Source organism: Nerophis ophidion, linkage group LG07, assembly GCF_033978795.1.
Source record: "Nerophis ophidion isolate RoL-2023_Sa linkage group LG07, RoL_Noph_v1.0, whole genome shotgun sequence".
In the NCBI taxonomy this organism is placed as follows: Eukaryota; Metazoa; Chordata; class Actinopteri; order Syngnathiformes; family Syngnathidae; genus Nerophis; species Nerophis ophidion.
Window position 1 is genome coordinate 62,729,044 of NC_084617.1, and position 17,515 is coordinate 62,746,558.

The 17,515-nt window shown below is 42.1% G+C and overlaps 1 protein-coding gene across 1 annotated transcript in view; it reads right to left on the minus strand.

Moving 5' to 3' along the window:
• The window catches only part of LOC133556919 (NPC1-like intracellular cholesterol transporter 1), a 118,164-nt gene that overhangs the window by 1,849 nt on the left and 98,800 nt on the right, over positions 1-17,515 (minus strand). The window contains exons 2-5 of the mRNA XM_061907272.1: positions 3,580-3,873; positions 3,272-3,495; positions 3,095-3,195; positions 1,371-1,543 (exon numbers count right to left, since the gene is read on the minus strand). Of these exons, the coding sequence (XP_061763256.1) occupies positions 1,371-1,543; positions 3,095-3,195; positions 3,272-3,495; positions 3,580-3,873 (792 nt within the window). The remainder of the gene's footprint in view (positions 1-1,370; positions 1,544-3,094; positions 3,196-3,271; positions 3,496-3,579; positions 3,874-17,515) is intronic.

Here is a 17,515-nt window from a genome sequence, read left to right on the forward strand (position 1 = left end):
ATTTTATTTACACGTTTTAAGTAGATATGTAATGTACTGACAGGCACGTTCATAATAAGGTAATATTCACAGATTTTGCTCATTTTTAAGCATACGGAATCTTGTTCATTTTACAGACGCATCACAAGGTTGGCTTTTTCTTTGAAAAACAACAACTACTCATCACAGACTTCATGACAGCCAACAACGACTACTAAACGATGATCCGGAACCCTATATTTTGAGTTTGAATATACAGAGGACGATCTACAAGTTTTAGAAGCTGAGTGATAAGCAGATCAAGCAAGCAGCACTGCTGGTAAGTGTGACACAAGAAATACAAACTCCAATGATGATAAAACAATCACTTACTGTACAATGTCTGCTCTCACTGGGATGCTGACTGATGGGATGTTTATATCTTCCCGTTCAGATGAAAAATTATGTTCCTCACATAAGGGTAAAAGAAAACACATTTTTGGGTGTAATAATATATGATAAAATTATTGGAAAGCTCATATAAAAAATATACAACATAAAGTAGCAAGTGGCAATAACACAAAGCAAAACATGTTCTAGACCAAAAATCACTTCATAATCTCTACTGCTCACTAGTGCTACCATATCTGAGTTATTGTGTAGAAATACAGGGAAACACCTCAAATGTGTGCTTCATTCACTAACTGTGTTACAAAAAAGGTAAATTAGAATAATACATAATGTTGGATATAGAGAACATACAAACCATCCATCCATCTTCTTCCGCTTATCCGAGGTCGGGTCGCGGGGGCAACAGCCTAAGCAGGGAAACCCAGACTTCCCTCTCCCCAGCCACTTCGTCTAGCTCTTCCCGGGGGATCCCGAGGCGTTCCCAGGCCAGCCGGGAGACATAGTCTTCCCAACGTGTCCTGGGTCTTCCCCGTGGCCTCCTACCGGTTGGACGTGCCCTAAACACCTCCCTAGGGAGGCGTTTGGGTGGCATCCTGACCAGATCCCCGAACCACCTCATGTGGCTCCTCTCGATGTGTAGGAGCAGCGTCTTTAGTTCCTCCCGGATGGCAGAGCTTCTCACCCTATCTCTAAGGGAGAGCCCCGCCACACGGTGGAGGAAACTCATTTCGGCCGCTTGTACCCGTGATCTTATCCTTTCGGTCATGACCCAAAGCTCATGACCATAGGTGAGGATGGGAATGTAGATTGACCAGTAAATTGAGAGCTTTGCCTTCCGGCTCAGCTCCTTCTTCACCACAACGGATCGGTACAAAGTCTGCATTACTGAAGACGCCGCACTCAGTCTCGAAAAATAACAGTCTCTTTGATTTCCTACTTAGACATTAGCACTAGTGACTATTTGTTAAATGTTCTCGTAGTGAGTCCCCGATTTTCCATACCTCTGCCATGTATGCAAATGTGAAGTTGGCCGTTGGGTCTCTTTGGTAGGCCTGGACAATTTTCAGATACTCTTTCTCCCACTGCAAGGCCACGTTAAACTTGATGTTAGTCCGCGGGTAGTTGTTGAGGGAGAAGGTCAAGATGAAGGCCTCTGCATTAGTGTAATCATCACCTGGGAGGAAAAATGTCAGAACATGGCTGGATGAGGTGCATTGTTAGTGTGTAAAAACAATATATATTTTTAAAAATATGTATGAATACTGGGGATATCTTCGTCCAAATTTTTGGCCTTAGAACACAACAGAACAAATACCCAGAATCCCATGCATCCCTAACTCTTCCGGGCTACATTATACACCCCCTTTACCACTGACGCACGGAGGGGGAGTTAGTGGGGGTGTATAATGTGAGCCCGTAAGGGTTAGGGATGCATGGGATTCTGGGTATTTGTTCTGTTGTGTTGATGTTGTGTTACAGTGCAGATGTACTCCCAAAATGTGTTCGTCATTCTTGTTTGGTGTTGGTCCACAGTGTGGCGCATATTAGTAAGAGTGTTAAAGTTGTTTATATCACAACCCTCAGTGTAACCTGTATGGCTGTTGAACAAGGTATGCCTTGCAGTCGCCTGAGCGTTGAGTCAGCAGCCACACACTAAATGTGGCCGGCACTCAGACAGCATAGTATTAAAGCGGACGTGACGACGTGGTCGAGAGGACGTTTAAGGCAATGCCATCACGGCACCCCCTCAATATTGTTGTCGGTGTGAACGTTATCCTGGTGTGATTTCTGGGGGAGGCACTGAAATCAGGATAACCTCTCGGAAAAATTGGGGGGTCGGCAAGTATGCAGCTGAGCCACATCAGAGTGATCCAAAGCTACATGCGGCTCTGGAGCCGCGGGTTCCCGACCCCTGGCCTAGTGCAATGCTTCTCAATTATTCTTTGACATGCCCCCCCTTGGGGGCATAATCCTCCCTAAATTGATATATGATTGAGAACCTGATATTTATTTACTGTTAGAAGCAGTCTTTACAGCTTGCGCTCAAATTAGCAGTTAATCGCCGATTAGTACCATGAATTGATTAACGTGGACCCTGACATTTAGTGGTCAATTGTACGGAATATGTACTGTACTGTGCAATCTACTAATAAAAGTTTCAATCAATCAAAGTTAAAAAAGCTAATATCAAAATATTGCAAAATTAGCACATCAGATCAGAACGCTAAAGGCAAATCCACTAAACATAGACCACAAAAAACTGCAACATTACTGGGACTGTGTGTGCGTTGGCTCTTTGCACGACAATGCGGAATTACATTGATATGGTAATATGGACTCGGGACTGACTCTAATATTGGGGAACTGTACCAAAAAAAAATGAATGGATGGGCTTGTGGTCAACTCAGCAGGCTGCGGAAAGTAACAAGATGTTGGTTAACCAAACATTATTAATACATACAGGCAACAGAACCGGTGGCTAACAAAGTTGACTATTAATGAAACATGTGGAAGACTAAGACAATCTATATGTACATGTACGAAATAAGTCTTGACCATGTTTTTCAAGGTATATATTTGGTTTCGAAAGGTGCACCTTAACCCTGCAGTTTATACGGTATGTAGCAACTACTAGACTTACCGTCCATACCGTCAGATAATAAGATGAATGTAGAATCTACCAAATTTTAGACAAACACTTTCCCTGATCTAACTTGTCTCTCACCCTTGTAGCCTCCTACGGCCAGAAAGGGAAAGACTGGAGCTCCATAGTCGGCCATGCAGCTCATTCCTAAATCGGTGATGTCTTTGAAAGACAAAGGTGAGCTTGGGAGGACATAGAAAAGTCTTTAAGCAAATTATTTTGCAGGTTGCGTCTTGTTCGATGATCAATTGTGCTTACTTGAGGCAGTAGATAAGGTGGTCCCTCCAGTCCACCTCTTTGGTCACCCCCAGCTCAGTCATGTTCACCTTGGCGTTGATGTTATCAAGGCTGTTCTGGAAGTATTGCGGCAGGCTGTTGACTGCACAGTCAAACTGGGCCGGGTTGTTAGGGTTGAGCGGTGCGAAGCACACGTCCTCCAGACTTGCTGTGCGGTTCAGATCCTTTGACCAGAACTTAATGTTCTAGAAAAAATTAATTGAGGATTTGATTGTGTGGAGAAGTTTGGAAATGCTAAAAATATATAGAAACAAATTTGTGGAGCTTACTTGTATTCTTTTTTGGAGCTGCAGCAGTTCAATGACGAGATCTTTAGATACAAGGCCGCTAAAGTTTTGCGAACCAAAGAGCAAGGAGTCATAAATGTGCCCTTTTCTGCCTGGTGCTGTCAAGATAAGCTGGTTGGTCCTGAAGAACGGACCGAAGTGTTTATCATGGAAATCCTTCTCCTGGCGGGCTCGGCTGTTGGACGCTGACCACAGCTCCACCGGGTCAGTGGTGAGTTCAAGGGACATGAGGCCGGCGGAGAACGCGGTGACAATGATGGCTGACACCAGGAGAACCTTAGAAGAGAACGACACAAGATTAAGTCTCCTTCATGCAACAACCAAACACTAATCTATGTGAGACAAAACATTAGGATGCTGATTAAACATTTCAGACAGGAAGACGTCTTAACTTTTGGGAACCTTTCAAAATGTCATCATCTAGCGATCAGCAATATCCTATTTCGTTACCTACGTCCAACTTGAAAGTGCAAAGGTGAGAGCTAGATAATTTATTTTTTCAATTCACATGAGGCCCTGATACAAACCACGTTTCCATATGAGTTGGGAAATTGTGTTAGATGTAAATATAAACAGAATACAATGATTTGCAAATCCTTTGCAACCCATATTCAGTTGAATGGACTACAAAGACATGATATTTGATGTTCAAACTCATAAACTTAATTTTTTAGAATTTCATGGCTGCAACACATGCTAAATTAGTTGGGAAAGGGCATGTTCACCACTGTGTTACATCACCTATTCTTTTAACAACACTTAATAAACGTTGGGAAACTGAGGAAACTAATTGTTGAAGCTTTGAAAGTGGAATTATTTCCCATTCTTGTTTTATGTAAAGCTTCAGTCGTTCAACAGTCCGAGGTCTCCGCTGTCGTATTTTACGCTTCATAATGCGCCACACATTTTCGACGGGAGACAGGTCTGGACTGCAGGCGGGCCAGGAAAGTACCCGCACTCTTTTTTTACGAAACCACGCTGTTGTAACACGTGGCTTGGCATTGTCTTGCTGAAATAAGCAGGGGCGTCCATGATAACGTTGCTTGGATGACAACATATGTTGCTCCAAAACCTGTATGGACCATTCAGCATTTATGGTGCCTTCACAGATGTGTAAGTTACCCATGCCTTGGGCACTAATACACCCCATACCATCACAGATGCTGGCTTTTGAACTTTGCGCCTATAACAATCCGGATGGTTATTTTCCTCTTTGTTCCGGAGGACACCACGTCCACAATTTCCAAATATAATTTGAAATGTGGACTCGTCAGACCACAGAACACTTTTCCACTTTGCATCAGTCAATCATAGATGAGCTCGGGCCCAGCGAAGCCAGCGGCGTTCCTTGGTGTTGTTGATAAATGGGTTTTGATTTGCATAGTAGAGTTTTAACTTGCACTTACAGATGTAGCAACCAATTGTAGTTACTGACAGTGGTTATATGAAGTGTTCCTGAGCCCATGTGGTGATATCCTTTACACACTGATGCCGGTTTTTGGTGCAGTACCGCCTGAGGGATCAAAGGTCCGTAATATCATCGCTTACGTGCAGTGATTTCTCCAGATTCTCTGAACCTTTTGATGATTTTTACGGACCGTAGATGGTTGATAGCTCGTTGAGAAATGTTGTTCAGTCCACCACAGAATCAAAATTTTACGCTACCATCGGTCCATTCCTAATGTATAACATCCCTTTCCACGAACCAGGAAGTGGCCTGCTAATGTATGGACCAGACCTGGGCAAATTAAGGTCCGAGGGCCACATCCGGCCCGTTAAACTTTTCAATCTAGTCCGCCAGACATCCATCCATCCATCCATCATCTTCCGCTTATCCGAGGTCGGGTCGCGGGGGCAACAGCCTAAGCAGGGAAACCCAGACTTCCCTCTCCCCAGCCACTTCGTCTAGCTCTTCCCGGGGGATCCCGAGGCGTTCCCAGGCCAGCCGGGAGACATAGTCTTCACAACGTGTCCTGGGTCTTCCCCGTGGCCTCCTACCGGTTGGACGTGCCCTAAACACCTCCCTAGGGAGGCGTTCGGGTGGCATCCTGACCAGATGCCCGAACCACCTCATCTGGCTCCTCTCAATGTGAAGGAGCAGCGGCTTTACTTTGAGTTCCTCCCGGATGGCAGAGCTTCTCACCCTATCTCTAAGGGAGAGCCCCGCCACACGGCGGAGGAAACTCATTTCGGCCGCTTGTACCCGTGATCTTATCCTTTCGGTCATGACCCAAAGCTCATGACCATAGGTGAGGATGGGAACGTAGATCGACCGGTAAATTGAGAGCTTCACCACAGCGGATCGGTACAACGTCCGCATTACTGAAGACGCCGCACCGATCCGCCCGTCGATCTCACGATCCACTCTTCCCCCACTCGTGAACAAGACTCCTAGGTACTTGAACTCCTCCACTTGGGGCAGGGTCTCCTCCCCAACCCGGAGATGGCACTCCACCCTTCTCCGGGCGAGACCCATGGACTCAGACTTGGAGGTGCTGATTCTCATTCCGGTCGCTTCACACTCGGCTAGGAACAGATCCAGTGAGAGCTGAAGATCCCGGTCAGATGAAGCCATCAGGACCACATCATCTGCAAAAAGCAGAGACCTAATCCTGCGGTCACCAAACCGGAACCCCTCAAAGCCTTGACTGCGCCTAGAAATTCTGTCCATAAAAGTTATAAACAGAATCTGTGACAAATCGGTGTCACATACAAACCCTTTATTTATTAAATTACAATTATTGAAATTCAACGATTTGGTGCATTTGCAAACAGCTACAATTATGTATGGAGCAAACTATAACCTTCCATCCATCCATCCATCCATTTCCTACCGCTTATTCCCTTCGGGGTTGTGGGGGTGGCTGGAACCTATCTCAGCTACAATTGTGCGAAAGGCGGCGTACACCCTGGACAAGTCGCCACCTCATCGCAGGGCCAACACAGATAGACAGACAACATTCACACTCACATTCACACATTAGGGCCAATTTAGTCTTGCCAATCAACCTATCCCCAGGTGCATGCCTTTGGAGGTGGGAAGAAGCCGGAGTACCTGGAGGGAACCCACGCAGTCACAGGGAGGACACGCAAACTCCACACAAAGATCTCGAGCGCAGAATTTGAACCCAGGACCTTTGTATTGTGAGCCAGACGGACTGACCCCTGTATCACCGTGCTGAATTTTTGATAAGACCTCAACATATATATATTTCCATTTAAGTTAATTAATTTACATTACTATATCAAAAAACAGGCCCTGCGATGAGGTGGCGACTTGTCCAGGGTGTACACCGCCTTCTGCCCGAATGCAACTGAGATAAGCTCCAGCACCCCCCGCGACCCCGAACGGGACAAGTGGTAGGAAATGGATGGATTTCAAAAAACAATAAAAATACACAGATTTGGTGTAATGGCTGAGTAATATTACATTTCATACTGAAATTGCACTTTAAAAGCCTACTGAAACCCACTACTACCCACCACGCAGTCTGATAGTTTATACATCAATGATGTGAAGTGAATTATATTTATGTAGCAATTTTCTCTAGTGATTCAAACCCAATATCTAAGTTACATTTGAAACCAGTGTGGGTGGCACTGGGAGCAGGTAGGTATAGTGTCTCGCCCAAGGACACAACGGCAGTGACTAGGATGGCAGAAGCGGGAATCAAACCTGCAACCCTCAAGTTGCTGGCACGTCCACACTACCAACCGAGCTATGCCGCCAATGATGAAATATTAACATTGCAACACATGCCAATACGGCTTTTTTAGTTGACTAAATTACAATTTTAAATTTCCCGGTAGTTTCGTCTTGGAAACGTTGTGTAATGATGACGTGTACGCAAGACGTCACGCGTTTTTAGGAAGTATGAGCGCTACGCACACACACAGGTAAAAGTCGTCTGCTTTAACGGCATAATTACACAGTATTTTGGAGATCTGTGTTGCTGAATCTTTTGCAATTTGTTCAATGAATATTGGAGAAGTCAAAGTAGAAAGATGGAGTTGGGAAGCTTTAGCCTTTAGCCACACAAACACATGGTGATTCCTTGTTTAAAATTCCCGGAGCTGAAACTTTCCTATGGATCAAGCAGACATGGATCCCAACCGAATATCAACCAGCAGGTTTCAGTGAGAAAATTGTGGTTAAAAAGTCAGTTCTTACCGGATATCAGCTGAGCTTGTGTCGTCCATACAGCTGCCGTCGACACCCGTGAGACACGGCGTCAAGACACCCGTGGACAAACCCCTCCGACTATCAGGTACTATTAAATTCACTAAAACACTAGCAACACAATAGAAAGATAAGGGATTTCCCAGAATTATCCTAGTAAATGTGTTTAAAAACATCGGAATACGTCCCAATGCTATCGCGTTTTTTTTTTTTTTTTACTTGTTTTTTTTTTTTTTCTAGTCCGTCGCTATCAATATCCTCAAACACAAATCTTTCATCCTCGCTCAAATTAATGGGGAAATTGTCGTTTTCTCGGTCCGAATAACTGTTTTTGTTGAAGGCTCCCATTAGAATCAATGTGAATATGTGAGAAGCCCCCACACTTGCGATGTCATCGTCTGCGACTTCCGGTAAAGGCGAGGCTTTTTCAGGAAGTACCAAAAGTGGCGAACTTTATCGTCGATTTTCTCTACTAAATCCTTTCAGCAAAAATATGGCAATATCGCGAAATGATCAAGTATGACACATAGAATGGACCTGCTATCCCCGTTTAAATAAGAAAATCTCATTTCAGAAGGCCTTTAAGCACTTCTACATTAGGCAGCTGCGATGAGGTGGCTACTTGTCCAGGGTGTAGGTCGCCTTCCGCCCGATTGTGGCTGAGATAGGCACCAGTGTCCCCCGCGACCCAAAAGGGGATAAGCGGTACAAAATGGATGGATAGATGGATGGATACATTAGGCAGTTGGACTATAATAATTTAGAGAATTGCACCTGAATGGACTGAATATAGTAATTAATGACCATTTGAATAATGTTGTTTTTATTTTGATTTATTTAATTACATGTATCAGAAATAAGGCCCAATAGTTGTGCATACCGGAGTGCATTTTTCCCCCAAGCAGCTAATGAAGTCTTTTCCAAGACTCTTTTTAAAGAAAAATAAAATGTTTTAATTAATTATTATTTTTTTATTCATGTTTTAAAATTGAGACAAAGATTTATGTAAACAATATTTGTTTGCTTACTATGGTATATTATTTATTTATTTTTTCACTGTTTTGTTACAGAGAGCAAGGAAATTGGATAATATTGCAATGGTATGAAAAGGGGTAGGATTAAATAAGCTCTGCTTCTTCCTACTCCTTTTTGGACGTGCTGTAATGAAACAACTGGAAATATGTGCTGCCTTACATTACATCAGGGGTCACCAACGCTCTGCCCGCGGGCACCAGGTAGCCCGTAAGGACCAGATGAGTAGCCCGCTGGCCTGTTCTAAAAATAGCTCAAATAGCAGCACTTACCAGTGAGTTGCCTCTATTTTTTAAATTGTATTTATTTACTAGCAGGCTGGTCTCGCGTTGCTCGACATTTTTAATTCTAAGAGAGACAAAACTCAAATAGAATTTGAAAATGCAAGAAATATTTTAAAGACTTGGTCTTCACTTGTTTAAATAAATTCATTAATTATTTTACTTTGCTTCCTATAACTTTCAGAAAGACAATTTTAGAGAAAAAATACAACCTTAAAAATGATTTTAGGATTTTTAAACACATAAGCCTTTTTACCTTTTAAATTCCTTCCTCTTCTTTCCTGACAATTTAAATCAATGTTCAAGTTGGTACTCGGTGGGAATAGAACCAGGGACCCTCGGGTTGCACACGGCCACTCTTCCACTGCGCCACGCCGTCCCTTGTAAAGAATAATAAATACATTTTAATTCAATTCTTCATTTTAGCTTCTGTTTTTTCGACAAAGAATATTTGCGAAATATTACTTCAAAATCATTATGATTAAAATTGTAAAAAAATAATCTGGCAAATCTAGAAAATCTGTAGAATTACATTTAAATCTTATTTCAAAGTCTTTTGAATTTCTTTAAACATTTTTGTTCTGGAAAATCTAGAAGAAATAATGATTTGTCTTTGTTAGAAATATAGCTTGGTCAATCAATCAATCAATCAATGTTTATTTATATAGCCCCAAATCACAAATGTCTCAAAGGACTGCACAAATCATTACGACTACAACATCCTCGGAAGAACCCACAAAAGGGCAAGGAAAACTCACACCCAGTGGGCAGGGAGAATTCACATCCAGTGGGACGCCAGTGACAATGCTGACTATGAGAAACCTTGGAGAGGACCTCAGATGTGGGCAACCCCCCCCCCCTCTAGGGGACCGAAAGCAATGGATGTCGAGCGGGTCTAACATGATACTGTGAAAGTTCAATCCATAGTGGCTCCAAGACAGCAGCGAGAGTCCCGTCCACAGGAAACCATCACAAGCGGATCAGCAGCGTAGAGATGTCCCCAACCGATACAGGCGAGCGGTCCATCCTGGGTCCCGACGAGCGGTCCATCCTGGGTCTCGACTCTGGACAGTCAGTACTTCATCCATGGTCATCGGACCGGACCCCCTCCACAAGGGAGGGGGGGACATAGGAGAAAGAAAAGAAGCGGCAGATCAACTGGTCTAAAAAGGAGGTCTACTCAAAGGCTAGAGTATACAGATGAGTTTTAAGATGAGACTTAAATGCTTCTACTGAGGTAGCATCTCGAACTGTTACCGGGAGGGCATTCCAGAGTACTGGAGCCCGAACGGAAAACGCTCTATAGCCCGCAGACTTTTTTTGAGCTCTAGGAATCACTAATAAGCCGGAGTCTTTTGAACGCAGATTTCTTGCCGGGACATACGGTACAATACAATCGGCAAGATAGGCTGGAGCTAGACCGTGTAGTATTTTATACGTAAGTAGTAAAACCTTAAAGTCACATCTTAAGTGCACAGGAAGCCAGTGCAGGTGAGCCAGTACAGGCGTAATATGATCAAACTTTCTTGTTCTTGTCAAAAGTCTAGCAGCCGCATTTTGTACCAACTGTAATCTTTTAATGCTAGACATGGGGAGACCCGAAAATAATACGTTACAGTAATCGAGACGAGACGTAACAAACGCATGGATAATGATCTCGGCGTCTTTAGTGGACAAAATGGAGCGAATTTTAGCATTAAGTTGCAAAAAGTTAGCGGACATCCATTGTTTAATTTCATTAAGACACGCTTCCAACTGACTACAGTCCGGCGTGTTGGTCAGCTTTAGGGGCATGTAAAGTTGGGTGTCATCAGCATAACAGTGAAAGCTAATACCGTATTTCTTTAAACATTTTTGTTCTGGAAAATCTAGAAGAAATAATGATTTGTCTTTGTTAGAAATATAGCTTGGTCCAATTTGTTATATATTCTAACAAAATGCAGACTGGATTTTAACCTATTTAAAACATGTCATCAAAATTCTAAAATTAATCTTAATAAAAAAAAATGACTAATGATTTTCTATGAATTCTTTTTTTAATTTTTTCAAAAAGATTCGAATTAGCTATTTTTTTCTTTATTTTTTTCGGTTAAATTTTGAATTTTAAAGAGTCGAAATTGAAGATAAACTATGTTTCAAAATTTTATTTAATTTTTTTTTTTACTTTTCACCTCTTTTAAATCATTCAATTAAATGTTTTTTTTTTCATCAATTTTTTCTCTACAAAAAAACTTCCGTTAAAGGAAAAAAAATGTACGACAGAATGACAGACAGAATTCCCCATTTTTTATATATATATAGATTTATTTATTAAAGGTTAATTGAGCAAATTGGCTATTTCTGGCAATTTATTTAAGTGTGTGTCAAACTGGTAGCCCTTCGCATTAATCAGTACCCAAGAAGTAGCTCTTGGTTTCAAAAAGGTTGGTGACCCCTGCATTACATTGTATCGAATGCATGTTCGAAATGAACTGAAACTGAACTGAACTCCACCTTTTGCTTCATCAACATGAATCAATGCTCGCTGACCTTTTTAGCTCATTTCATTTGAATATATAAAACACTAAAATCTCATGGTTTGATTGGAAAGAAGGCTTCCACCAACTATCCCCAGCAGCCACCCAGCAGGTAGAAGTCCCACCTCCACCTCACTCCTGCAGGGAGAGGATTGGCCGCCTGCTGCTCGCATCCCTTGGACAAATAAATTTGCAGATTTCCAAAAATAAAAGCAAGATGATAAGAAACAGATGGTCAGATTAGACCGGTGTCTTGAATATCTTTTGAAGACCTCCTTACTTGTTAATCATAGCCCCCATAGGTGGTCAAGATAAAGTCCTGCTGCTGATCCGCGGGTCGGTTTTACAGCAGTGGGAGTGTTTTCTTTTCATCTGGGAGTGAGGATTTACTCACTTTTCTTTCGTTAAATCACGTCTGCCGTTACCGCGCAGCATTTGCTGTGGCTCCCATGACCACAAGTATATTATAGCTTGCAGATATTCATCTCTGCATACATCAGCCGCAGTCTGGGCAGAGGCGCAGATAAAGTGACTGCAGGGATTGTTTGAAGTGTTCCTGGTGCACACACGCTCCCCTGCGTGTGATTGGTGGCCTACAAATCATACAACAGGCATTCGCAAAGGTCAAAGGTTGCTCGCTTGGGTTCAGGGTCACAGAGCAGTGTCGCTCGAATCAAGCGGGGTAACAACGTGCACCGTCTCGGTATCGGATGAAAACAATTATTTCAGGGGTTTCAACAGGAATCCTTATTGGAGTCGGCTTTCGCACTCGCCTGCGAAGTGCCGACTCTGCTGTGTCAGACGGAGTCACACCGGCGTGCCGCGGAGCCAAGGCCCATATGTGCGAGGGCGCTGTGCCTGCTGATCAGCGAAACCTCTTGTCAACCCCTTGTTGTTGTTGTGTCCACACAATGATGTGTACTAACGTGTGTGTGCATTTTCACCGCCATTACACTCACGTGCCGCTTCATAAAACACCACAGAGGCTATTGTCTTAAACTTGAAGCCGTCTACAATGTTCCTGATCTACTAAGATCCAAATACCGCGCACTAAACTGCGTGTGCAAACTATATCATTGTGTGTACTATTAGTGGGCGTGTTTTGTGTGATCTGCTAGTACTGTGTAAACCAGGGGTCCCTAAACTACGGGCCGCGGGCGGGATTCGCCCCGCCAGGGTCCAAAATTTGGCCCGCGGTAAGTCCCAAGTTCAAAAAACAAACAAACAAAAAAATGTATTTAAAAAATAATAATTATAGAATTTTTTTAAAAATCTGTCCATTGTAGTCCATTTTATACCACTTGTTACTCTCAGGGTCTCCTAGCCACTCAGCCAAATCATATTGTCTGAAAATGAATTTTACCATCAAAAACGTCCAGGTATTCCTAGGTTTCCCTGCGCTTCTTCTGGGGATTTTTGGGAGAAATCCCCTGAAGAGCAGGGTAACATGCGAAACAGGCTTGTAGGGATATATATTCGTTAGATCAGGAATAAACACAGAGGCTATTTCATCCCTACAGTCAAAAAGTTTGGGGACCTCTGGTGTGAACCATTGATAACTGGTGCAAAAATGGCGCATACCGCCCTATAGAGATGCGCGGATAGGAAATTATGTCATTCGCAACCGCATCACTAAAGTCGTCATCCACCCGAACCAACATTTCATCAAAGCCACATCCACCCGCCACCCGCCCGTTGTTATATATCTAATATAGACGATGCAAGGCATTAGTGGGGTTAGAAAGTGTAACTCCCTCCGAATAGCACAGACACAATGGCTTTCTTGAACTGATTTATTTGAAGGCTTACTTTCCCTTCAAATTCACAGTGAAAACTGTAATAAATAAAGCAGGTTACAAACGTAAAAATAATAACATGCACAGCATGTTGATCAAACATTTTACCAAGTAAAATACCAAAAAATGACAAATACCTCGTTGGCCATACCCGGAAGTAGCTTCCTTACATCCGTCGACGGACCAAACGAGACACTTCAAAATAAAAGTATGCCCGGATACTGTTTCAAAGAGGGCTGCTCGTTTTTCGTATGTGGGTAACAACATTTAACTATTTATAAATGGTTGATTTCTATAGGCTAGTAAGGTAAAGTGTTGTACCTGACAAGTTTGGGCTACCTTGCTTCTGCAGCCTTCATCGGAGGTGTCACGTGATGTTAGCGTGACGTTGTCTGTGACGTGATATATGGATTGTACCATCAAAAGTTGTCAGGTGCAACACTTTACTTACTAGCCTATAGAAATCAACCATTTATAAATACACGTCAGTAGGCTAAATGAACCTCTTCAACATAACATTTAACTATGTATAATATAGCGGCTGGCTACAGGATGTTAGCCAATGACTTTGGCTGGGGGGCGGGACTTCCGGGAGAGATAGGGAAGTGACGTTATCGACAAGAAGTGAGAGTTCGAGTTGTCCCGGGAAAAGCGATAGAGACATAAGAGCTGTTGAGTGGTTGTATTACACCTTGTGCAATAAAGACAAGACAAACGAAGAAGTTTTATGAGCCTACATTCCTGGGATTATTACAATATATACCTCCGAATTGGTTCAACCACCACCCGCCCGAATCTATTTAAAATCAATTTTTTCGTCATGTCACCCGCCCGACCCGCGGTCACAACCGCGGACTCCACGGTTGTGACCGCAAACCGCCCATCTCTACCGCCCTATATAAATTTACTGGACATTTATGACATCACAAGGTCCAGTGGTCCAACCAGTGCTGTTTTGTTATGTTGTGGAATATGCAGCACACACTCCCTTTTGTACTGTAGAAGTGCAATCAAGACAACAGAATCAGGTGCATTCTGGGAAAGGCCGGCGTTATGAAGGTGCGTCTGGAATGATCCAGAAATGCATGCAAGAGTGCATGAAAATGCATATTGCAAAAATGTTTTTCATATAGGCAGACATCAAAATCAATTATTTTGATTTGTTTTGCTCAGCCCCTAAGTCATCCATCTGCTACTAAATCAAAAATAATATTGCTGAATAGTCAATATATATATATTATGCTCATCAAAGATGCAATCCTCTGTGCCCGAGTTTAACAGATCAGATTAGCATGTTTAAAATGCACACAAACCTTTAGTCTGTAACAAAAACAGCCATAAACTTAATTGTTCCTTCCTGCTCCCTGAACCATTTGACTCTGCAAAAAGTGAAATTAAATCAAATATAAGACAACAAAAAGAGTTTGTATGTTAGATCACTGCGATGAGGTGGCAACTTTTCCAGGGTGTACCCCGCCTTCCGCCCGATTGTAGCTGAGATAGGCATCAGCGCCCGGCCCCCCCGCGACCCTAAAGAGAATAAGCGGTAGAAATGGATGGATGTTAGATCAATGCTCAGTGCAGTACTGTAAGTACTTGAACATTACAATTAGGCTTCTGAAAATAAAATTAACCTGCCAAAGGTTTACCTTACATTTGATGTATTTATGATACACATTAATATTAATACAATCCAGATTAAATCCACTGCAAGCATTTCTCAGGAAATTTGCGTCGAAAGTAATTTTAAAGGCAATCTGGGATTTTTTTTTTAGTGATGCGCACAATATTTGCAGCGAAAAATGATCAGAACATTCATAACAGTGGAGCAGCCGACTTAGCACAAAGAAATATGTGTGTCCCTGGTTTATCACCGTCTATTGGTTCCAGGACATGACCACAATAAACACACTGCCGTTAAATAGAAATCATTCATTATAAATGTGATATTTTTGTAGCTAGATCATAACAAACTTTTTAGGACTTTCTATTTTCTATATTAGATATGAAATAACACCCTTTACACTTTTTTAATACAATATAGTATTGCTGCCTAAAGCCAAGCCAATCAGCGGCCACGATACTGAATCCCGCACTCTGGTTGGTCAGGTCTTCTCTTGTGGCCGATACTACTGTAATATCAATATTTATTTTTTTGTGGCCATTTTTATGCATGCGAATGCTTAATTTAGGCCAGAAAATTTGTTGAATATGCTTTTGAAAAATCTGCAATGTGGTGAGGGATAATTATTGTTTATCAGTCTCATACTATCATTTTAATATTGCATTTCACAGTTTCCCCTTTAAGTGGTGTTCCATACTCCTCAATGATTTCAAAATCATGATGCGTGACATTTATAACATTTATATTGTTTATATAATACACGCACACAAACATATACATATATATATATATATATATATATATATATATATATATATATGAAAAAAAAGAGGCTATTTCATCCTTACAAGGCTGTTTTGCAGGTTTCTCTGCGAAACAGGCTTGTAGGATGAAATAGCCTCCGTGTTTTTCCTCGACCTAACGTATATTCCCCTCTACCACAGAAATCTCGACTGTATAAATCTCGACTGTGTATATATATATATATATATATATATATATATATATATATATATATATATATATATATGTGTATATATATATATATATATATATACATATATATACTGTATGTATGTATGTATGTATGTATATATATATAAACTGTATGTATGTATGTATGTATATATATATATATATATATACATACATACATATATGCGCAACCCGAGGGTCCCTGGTTCACGTCCGTTGTGTCCTGAGCAAGACACTTCGCCCTTGCTCCTGAAGGGTGCTGGTTGGCGCCTTGCATGGCAGCTCCCTCCATCAGTGTGTGAATGTGTGTGTGAATGGGTAAATGTGGAAGTAGTGTCAAAGCGCTTTGAGTACCTTGAAGGTAGAAATGCGCTATACAAGTACAACCCCTTTACCATTTATATGTATACGTAATACATATATACTGCATGTATGTATATATATGTATATAATATACATACATAATACATAGATATGTACGTATATATTTATATATATGTGCATACATATACATATATACATTTTGTTGTTTTTGTCATGACTGTTTATGTAAAATGTGTTTTTCTTCCTTGTTTACTTGCCACATGAAGCCATGCATTGTTTTCCTTACAACCTTTCACCTCTGATCAGTTCAAAGTGTGCACTTTCTCTTCTCTACTGCAATAACTCTGCAGCTCTCATCCGTCCTTGTTGTCGTGCACCCATAGAAGCTCGGTCAGGAGCAAAGGGGGTCACAAGGTGTTTCCCTTCCCCGCACTCGGAGACCCCGACCACCCCCGCGCCCATCCTCTCCCCGATATATACGCGCCTGTGTGAACGCCACAGGATGTCCTATAATAGGGCAGTTGGTGTTGTGCAGCTGTTTACAGTAGGACAAGAACATTTGCAACAAATAAGAGTACAGATGGACCTACAAGACACATTGGAGGTGGCGCACAGGAGATGCGTGGGTCAAGGGGGAGACCTGGAAGGAAGCGGCGTAGAAAAAGTAGGAAACAATAACACGGGAGAGAATAAAGAAGCGGGAGATGAGTCAAATGAAAGAGGAAGAAAGATGGGGACAAAGGGACAGTGTTGAAGCTGATGACAGGGTCGTGGCTGCTGGGAAGGCTGACTTAATGACAGGGATTAAAGGCTGCTGGGATCTCAAGGCTCTGCTACACTACCTCCCACCTCTGCGGGAACCTGACTCCATTTGGCCTTAAATCTCATGACAAAACAAAAACCATGTGGCTCAATTAGAGAAAATGTGCCTTTGTTCACATTAACACTTTAATTGACTCTGCATGCATGTATGAAGATGTGTTATTGCGTAACCTCCTGAGAGCCGACGTCCTCTGCGGTGGACATTTGGGTTTGGCATAACAAGGCTATTTTTTCCCTCGTACTACACAGAAGTGGGATCTGAGCCGAGGATGTCGTTGTGGCTTGTGCATCCCTTTGAGACACCTGTGATTAGAATAGAATAGAATAAAATAGAATAGAAAGTACTTTATTGATCCCTGGGGGAAATT